Source organism: Parus major, chromosome 21, assembly GCF_001522545.3.
Source record: "Parus major isolate Abel chromosome 21, Parus_major1.1, whole genome shotgun sequence".
Lineage (NCBI taxonomy): Eukaryota > Metazoa > Chordata > Aves > Passeriformes > Paridae > Parus > Parus major.
In genome coordinates, this window is record NC_031789.1 from 186,820 (window position 1) to 194,659 (window position 7,840).

At 64.6% G+C, this 7,840-nt stretch overlaps 1 protein-coding gene across 1 annotated transcript in view; it reads left to right on the plus strand.

The window, feature by feature from the left end:
* Positions 1-7,840, plus strand: part of LOC107213501 (basement membrane-specific heparan sulfate proteoglycan core protein-like) — a gene marked incomplete at its 5' end in the record, with an annotated part of 30,513 nt that overhangs the window by 7,709 nt on the left and 14,964 nt on the right. Inside the window, 27 exons of the mRNA XM_033519352.1 lie at positions 131-249; positions 325-436; positions 524-637; positions 717-844; positions 922-1,008; positions 1,094-1,143; positions 1,227-1,315; positions 1,390-1,530; positions 1,633-1,824; positions 2,318-2,410; positions 2,495-2,575; positions 2,656-2,886; positions 3,511-3,624; positions 3,714-3,841; positions 3,924-4,010; positions 4,565-4,791; positions 4,863-4,973; positions 5,052-5,152; positions 5,423-5,603; positions 6,022-6,081; positions 6,263-6,385; positions 6,472-6,612; positions 6,814-6,956; positions 7,043-7,178; positions 7,263-7,408; positions 7,491-7,629; positions 7,698-7,801. Coding sequence (XP_033375243.1) covers positions 131-249; positions 325-436; positions 524-637; positions 717-844; positions 922-1,008; positions 1,094-1,143; positions 1,227-1,315; positions 1,390-1,530; positions 1,633-1,824; positions 2,318-2,410; positions 2,495-2,575; positions 2,656-2,886; positions 3,511-3,624; positions 3,714-3,841; positions 3,924-4,010; positions 4,565-4,791; positions 4,863-4,973; positions 5,052-5,152; positions 5,423-5,603; positions 6,022-6,081; positions 6,263-6,385; positions 6,472-6,612; positions 6,814-6,956; positions 7,043-7,178; positions 7,263-7,408; positions 7,491-7,629; positions 7,698-7,801 — 3,378 coding nt within the window. The remainder of the gene's footprint in view (positions 1-130; positions 250-324; positions 437-523; positions 638-716; positions 845-921; positions 1,009-1,093; positions 1,144-1,226; positions 1,316-1,389; positions 1,531-1,632; positions 1,825-2,317; positions 2,411-2,494; positions 2,576-2,655; positions 2,887-3,510; positions 3,625-3,713; positions 3,842-3,923; positions 4,011-4,564; positions 4,792-4,862; positions 4,974-5,051; positions 5,153-5,422; positions 5,604-6,021; positions 6,082-6,262; positions 6,386-6,471; positions 6,613-6,813; positions 6,957-7,042; positions 7,179-7,262; positions 7,409-7,490; positions 7,630-7,697; positions 7,802-7,840) is intronic.

Consider the following 7,840-nt stretch of genomic DNA (forward strand, 5'->3'; position numbering starts at 1 on the left):
TGGGGAGGGGTTTGTCTGGGGGTCCCAGGGGTCAGCCTGGGTGCCATGGGGAGCTGACCCTGGATGCCCCAGGGGCTGAGCTGGGTGCAGTAGGGGATGGCAGCCCCTATGTCACCCTGGTGTGGCACAGGGAGCCTGGCGCCGCACGGATGGGCACGATGCCACCCGCGAGCACCTCCTGATGGCCCTGGCCGACGTGGACCTGTTCATGATCCGCGCGTCCTACTCGGAGCAGCCAGAGGAGAGCAGGTGAGTTCCTCGTGGAGTCAGGAGGGGACACAGCAGGATGGCAGTGCAGTGCTGACTTCTCCTCTGGCCCTGCAGACTGGCTGATGTCACCCTGGACGTGGCAGTGCCACACGCTACCGGCCGCCCGCCTGCGCTGGAGGTGGAGGATTGTGCCTGCCCCCCTGGGTACCGCGGGGCCTCCTGCCAGGTGAGAGCCTTCACCGCCAGGTCCCCTCACTGCCACCGTGGGAACGCTGAGCCGTGTCCCACCCCTGTGCCACCGTGTCCCCTCTAGGACTGTGACACTGGCTACACCCGCAGCACCGCCGGGCTCTACCTGGGCACCTGTGAGCCGTGCCAGTGCCACGGCCATGCCAGCGAGTGCCACCCTGACACCGGCGTCTGCCAGGTCAGCTGGGGACAGCCAGGGGACACCCCGGGGACCCCCGTGGCAGGGACACCAATGCCATCACCCCCTTTCTTTACAGGGCTGCCGGGATCACACGGAGGGTCCCCAGTGTGACAAGTGCCAAGCTGGCTACTATGGCGATGCCACCCGGGGCACCCCGGGTGACTGCCAGCCCTGTCCCTGCCATGGACCCCATGGGGACACCCAGTAGGTGCCGTTCTGTGGTGTGTCACATCTCCGAGGATGCTGACCGGGAGTCACCTGTCCCTTTGTCCCCTCCACAGAGTGACAGCAATCTGCTTTGAGGACACTGATGGGCAGCCTACCTGCAGTGCCTGCGCCCCAGGGCACAGTGGCCGCCTCTGCGAGAGGTGACAGGGATGCCAAGGTGGGGCAGGGAGTGTTTTTGGGGTGAACACTCCTCTCACTGCCTCATTCTGGTTTGTCCCACCGTAGGTGCTCGCCCGGGTACGTGGGGGACCCGCCGCGGGGGGAGCCGTGCCGAGGTGAGTGTCACAGGGCAGGGACGGAGCGGTGTCCCTGTGGTGGCACTAGGGAGGATTGTGGCTGACTGTGTGTCACCCCTCAGTGCCTGGTGTCCCCGGTGTGCCGTGCCAGTGTGACCCACGTGGCAGCACCAGCGAGGGCTGCGATGCCAACGGGCAGTGTTACTGCAAGGTGAGCCTTGTGTGTGTGTCCCCAACCCCAGGAGGGGTGACAGGGCAATGTCACCATGCTGAATTCCCCTGCAGGCTAACGTGGAAGGTCCCCGTTGTGCCACGTGCCGTCCCCACCACTTCCACCTGAGCGGGGATGAGCCGGCCGGGTGCCTGCCCTGCTTCTGCATGGGCATCGTTCAGCACTGCACCAGCACTGCCTACGCCCGTGGCACCGTGAGTGTACCCTGTCGTCCCCACGTGTCCCCAGGGTGTCCCCAGGGTGTCCCCAGGGTGTCCCCAGCTGTCCCACACCCCTCTCACCCCTCGATCTCACAGATCCGGACGTCCTTTGCCTCGGGGGATGCCCAGGGGTTCTCCCTGGTGAACCGCCAGCGCAGCACCCACGTGAGCAGCGGCTTTGGGGTGCAGCTGGGGCACCCCCAGCCTCACCTGACCTACGAGCGCTTCAGGGAGCTGCCCCCTGACTCCTACTACTGGCAGCTGCCACCCCCCTACCAGGGAGACAAGGTAACAGGGGGACTCCTGGCAGGACCCATGGGAGCCATGGGAATGCCCTGCCAGGGGCTGCACCCTTCCCCATGGACACCCTGGGCACTGCTGGGGAGGGGGAACGGACACGGCCTCCTTGTCCCTGCCCTTCTTTTTCTTCTTCCCCTTCTCCTTTCCCTTTTCCCCTTTTCTCATATCTGTCACCTTCTTCATCCTTGTTCTGTGCCATCCCCTGTCCCCATCATCATCCCCATTCTTTTCTTTGTCCTCCTTCCCCATCCCATCCTCTGCCCATCCATCCTCATCCCTGTCCTCTTTCTTTCCCCTGTCCCCTTCCACTTTCTCGTCTTCCTTTTCACTCTCCTCTTCCTCATCTCTATTTCATCTCACCACCTTCCCCATCCCTGTCCCCACCATGTCCATCCTCTCCCTCTTCCCTTTGCCCATCCCATCTCGTCCCAGCCCTTCCCTTTCCCACTGCCATCCTAATCCCTCCCGTCTCCTGGGGCAGGTGGGTTCCTATGGTGGCCGGCTCCGCTACACCCTGACCTACACCCCGGGGGGACAGGGAGCCGCCCTGCCCGACGCCGACATCCAGATCACGGTAAGGGGGTGCTGGCTGGGGTGGGACAGGGACACCCCCGGTGACAGCAGGACCCCCTGAGCCCCTTGGCCCTCTTGTCCGCAGGGCAATGACATCACACTGGTGGCCTACCAGCCCAGCCTGCCCCCGCGGACCCCCCAGGCCTTCGAGATCATTTTTCGGGAGGTAGGAGGTGGTGGGCAGCTTTTGTTCCTGGTGTCCCCCTTTCCCAGAGTGTGTCCCCCACCAAGCCCCTGTTCCTGCAGCAATACTGGCAGCGGCCGGACGGGCAGCCAGCGACACGGGAGCACCTGCTGATGGCACTGGCTGACCTGGATGAGATCCTCATCCGAGCCACCTACTCCACGAGCACAGCCGTGGCCACCATCGCCGACGTGGCCATGGACACGGCTGTGCCCCCCCAGCCCGGCTTGCCCCCAGCCCCCGAGGTGGAGGAATGTCGTTGTCCCCCCGGATACCACGGGCTGTCCTGCCAGGTGAGCCCAGTCCCTCCCAGTGTCACCCTATCACCCCCATCACCTCGCTACCCTCCTCCCCAGTATCTCCTCATCATCGCCCCGATCACCCCCCAGCATTCCATCATCCCTCCAGCATCCCCCATCATCATCATCCCTCCATGCTCTCATCCCCCTATCAAACCCATCACCATCCCATCAGCCTCACCCCCATCACCCCTCCATTCTCCCCTCCAGTGTCACCCCCTCATCATCTTTCAACACCCCCCAGCATCCCCCCATCACCCCCATCATCCCTCCATCATTGTACCATCATCACCACCAGCAGTGCCATCATTGCCCATCAGCCCCCAGCACCCCCCCAGTATCCCCAGCATCCCCCCATCACACCCCATCACCTCCCATATCACACCCCATCATCACCCCTACCACGCTCCCACCCAGCATCACACCCAGCACCCTTCATCAACCCCCCAGCACACCTATCATCATCCACCTGTCCCCCAGTCCCCTCCCTCATGTCCTCATCACCTTTCAGCATCCCTGGCATCCCCACATCGTCCCCATGATCACCCCCATCCCCCCATCAGCCTCATCACCCCTTCAGCATCCCCCCGGTGTGACTGTGGCTGTCCCTCCTCGCAGGACTGTGCCCCTGGGTACACTCGCACCGGTGGGGGTCTGTACCTGGGGCATTGTGAGCTGTGCGAGTGCAACGGCCACTCCGAGAGCTGCCACCCCGAGAGCGGCGCCTGCTCCGTAAGGCCCCGCATTCCAATCGTTTTTGGGGGTGCTGTGGTGTTACCCCAGCCGTGACACCCCCAATTTGTGCCCCCACTGTCCCCCAGGGATGCCTGCACAACACGGCAGGGGACTTCTGTGACCAGTGCGCCCCCGGCTTCTACGGGGACGCCAGTGCTGGGACCCCCGAGGACTGCCAGCCCTGCGCCTGTCCCCTCCCATACCCTGAAAACCAGTGGGTGTCTGCACTGGGCTGGGGGTGCTGGGCTAGGGGTGCTGGGGAAGGGACGTGCCCTCACTTTGCTCCATCCCTGCAGGTTTTCCAGGACCTGTGAGAGTCTGGGAGGCAGCGGGTACCGCTGCACCGCCTGTGAGCCGGGCTACACTGGGCAGTACTGCGAGCGGTGAGGCTGCTGGCACCCCAAAACCTGCCCCAAAAACCCACCCCATGGGCTCATCCCAATATACCCCCTGCCAGAACCAACCCAAATGTACCCCTCCAAACACCAGCTCCATGGGCTCACCCCTGTGTACCCACTCTGCTATACCTGCCCTGATGGGTTCACTGCCATATGCTCTCCAGTACACCCACCCCAATCAGCCACCATAATGTTCTCCTGCTGTACCCCCACGATGCACTCACCCCAACCAGTTCAGCTCAGATTTTCCATCCTAAAGGGCTCAGCCTGACATACGCACCCCAATACAGTGCACCTCCCTGATGGCTTCACCCCAATAGAGACACCCCAAAGTGCCCACCTTGATACAGTCACCACACTGCTGTAGCCATCCTGATGTGCTCACCCCAAAATACCCACCCTGTGTACAAAGATGAACACCCCAAAATACCCACCCTGTGTACCCCAAAATGCTCATCCCCGTACCCACCCCAACGGACATCCTCCCACTTGCACCCCGCTGTGTTCCCACGAACGCGTTGTCCCGTTGTTCCCCGCAGCTGTGCCCCGGGTTACACGGGTGACCCCACGGTGCGGGGACAGCTCTGTGTCCCCGCGGGGCCCCGTCCTGCGCTGGCCGTGCGTGTGCACCCCCCGCGCAGCTCGGTGCCGCAGGGCAGCGCGCTCACCCTGCGCTGCCACGCCACCGGGGACCCCCCGCTCTACTACCACTGGGTGCGAGAGGACGGGCAGCCCCTCCCCGCGGGCGCCCAGAGCCGCCGACAAGGTACCGGGTGGCTCCGGGGGGGACATCGGGGTGTCCCCAAGGTGTGGGGGGTCACCTGCCTGTCCCCCCAGGTGAGGAGCTGCACTTCCCCAGCATCCAGCCCTCTGAAGCCGGTGTCTACGTCTGCTCCTGCCGCAACCTTCGGCACAGCAATGCCAGCCGCGCCGAGGTCATCGTCACCGGTAGGTCGTTGTCACCGAGGGCGGGGACGTGCACAGAGGGGAGGCGGGAGCACGGCTCACCTCTCTGTGTGGACACAGAAACCCCCGACAAGCCCATCACCGTCACCGTGGAGGAGAAGCGGGTGCAGCGGGTGCAGCCTGGGGCCGATGTCACCTTTGTCTGCACTGCCAAGAGCAAGGTGAGGGGAAGGGGACACAGCATGGCGCTCCTGGGTGTGTGCAGGGACATTCAGGGTGTGGAGATGCCCCCGGGTGCCCACCTGGTCCTACAGAGCACAGGGACAGCTGTGCCCATATGTACCCCCAAATCCCCTTGGCTCCTTACCTAGCTCTGTGGGAGATCCCTGGGGGCCCTGTGCCCACCTCTCCCCCATGGGTGCACAGCTGGGCACGTGCCCCTTCATGTGCCCATCCAGTGGCCTCAGGCCTCCCCACCTCTGTCCCCCCAGTCTCCCGCCTACACCCTGGTGTGGACACGGCAGAACCACGGGACGCTGCCGGCAGGTGCCGTGGATTTCAACGGGATCCTGACACTGCGCGGGGTGCGGCCCCAGGACGCCGGAGTTTACATCTGCACCGGCTCCAACATGCTGGACATGGACCAGGGCACCGCCACGCTCTACGTCCAGGGTGAGCCCTGCCACCGTGGCTCACCCCGTGGTGATGGGGTGATGGGCAGCACCAGGGGATGGGCACACACAGTGCCAAGGCACCCGGGGGATGGGCACACACAGTGCTTGGCCCCCAGATGCTGGGTGTGATGGGCACGTTTGCTGTTAGGATGTCAATGCCCAGATGCCAGGGTGATGGGTTTGCTGGGTGCTCAGTCCTTAAGGTGATGGGCACACTCACCACCCTGGCTCTGTGGTGACGGTGCCCAGGTGCTGCAGTGATGGGCACATTAAATGCCCAGACACCGGAGCGGTGGGCACACATGGTGCCCAGACAGGGGCAGGTTTGGTGCCTAGATGCCAAGGTGATGGGTAGGCTTGGTGCCCTCACACCAGGGTGGTGGGCACACTCCCCTGAGACCCACCCCCTCCCGCAGCTGCCTCGAAGACTCAGATGTTCTATGGACCCGTTGAGTTCATGGAGGGGCACAGACCGGGTAAGTCACCGGGGGAGGGTTCCTGGGGGTCCGCACGCTCCCCCCACCGCTGCATGCCAGGACTCCACATGCGCCCTGCTGCTGGCTCTGCCACGCCACCCTGCTTTGCACTGCCCCACCGCCTGGAGACAGCACCGGGGGGGGCCTGGCGAGCCCTAAGCCCCCCCGGCTCTCACCGCAGCCGGCTCCGCCAGCGCCCCCACCGCCACCGTGGAGCCGGCACAGCTGAGCGTGGCACCGGGGCAGCCAGCCGAGTTCCGCTGCCTTGGCACCGGCAGCCCCCAGCCCACCCTTGAGTGGCTCGGTAGGTGCCTGGTGGGGATGGGGGGACAGCAGGACCGGGCGGGGGGACGCAGTGAGCAGGGCTGATGGCAGGCCACGTCCCTGCAGGTGCGCTGCCACCGCAGGCTGTGGTTCAGGGGGGGACGCTGCGTTTCGGCGCTGTCGAGCCTGCCAACACGGGGCACTACGAGTGCCAGGCGAGGAGCAGCGCTGGGCAGCACACGGCACGTGCCTTCCTCCATGTGCAAGGTGAGTGACATCATCATTGTCCCCGTCACCCCGCTGTCCCTTTCATCCCCATCATCTTCATCATCAGTCACCCCATTTTCCTCATCATCCCCATCATTTCCATCATCCCTGTCACCTGATCATTCCCATCACTGCTGTCATGTCCATCGCCCCCATTGTCCCCACCTCCCCTCTGCCCCTGCCCTGACCCCCTCCTCGCAGACGCGGGCACCCCCCAGGTGCAGGTGAGCCCGGAGCGGACAGAGGTGCAGGAGGGCTCCACGGTGCGGCTCTACTGCCGAGTCTCGGGGTCCCCCACTGCCACCATCACCTGGGAGAAGCAGGGGGGTGCTCTGCCGCCACAGGTGAGCAGGGTGCTGGCACCTGTGAGTGCTCCATGGGGTGTGGGTGTGTGCCACAGGTGCCACTGACACCCACTCTTGTGCCACAGTCCCGCACCGAGCACGGTGACATCGCCACGCTCGTCATCCCTGCTGTGACGGCAGCTGATGCCGGCATCTACATCTGCATGGGCACCAGCGCCGCTGGCACAGCCCGTGCCACCATCGAGGTGGCTGTGGTGCCAGGTGAGGAGGCTGGGGGACACCAGAGGTGTCTGGGGGTGATTTTGGTGGGGGGACCCCCCGTCATGTCGCCCCTTTCATCGCCAGGGGTGACGCTGCCTGTCCGCATTGAGTCCTCGTCCCCATCCGTCATCGAGGGACAGACCCTGGACCTGGACTGTGTGGTGGCAGGACCCAGCTCTGCCACCGTGACGTGGTACAAGCGTGGGGGCTCGCTGCCTGCTGGCCACCAGGTAGGGCAGAGCAGGGTGGGCAGCGCCCCAAACGCTGCCCTGTTCCCTGCTGTGTGACACCAAAGCATGTCCCCAACTGCAGGTTTCAGGGTCCCGGCTTCACGTCCCCCACATGACGGCAGCTGATTCAGGGGAGTACGTGTGCCGGGCAAGCTTGGGGACCACTGTCCGGGAGGCATCTGTCATTGTCACCGTCATGGCTGCATCAGGCTCATCCTATGGTGAGTCTGGGCTCTGGAGGGAACAGGCGGTCCCCAACAGATGGTCACAGCTCTGTCCTCCTCTGCAGGACCACCAACTTCAGGTGTCCCTGTCCGGATCGAGGCATCCTCGTCCACCGTGGCCGAGGGACAGACCCTGGACCTCAACTGCATCGTGGCCGGGCAGGGACAGGCCACTGTCACCTGGTACAAGCGCGGGGGGTCCCTCCCA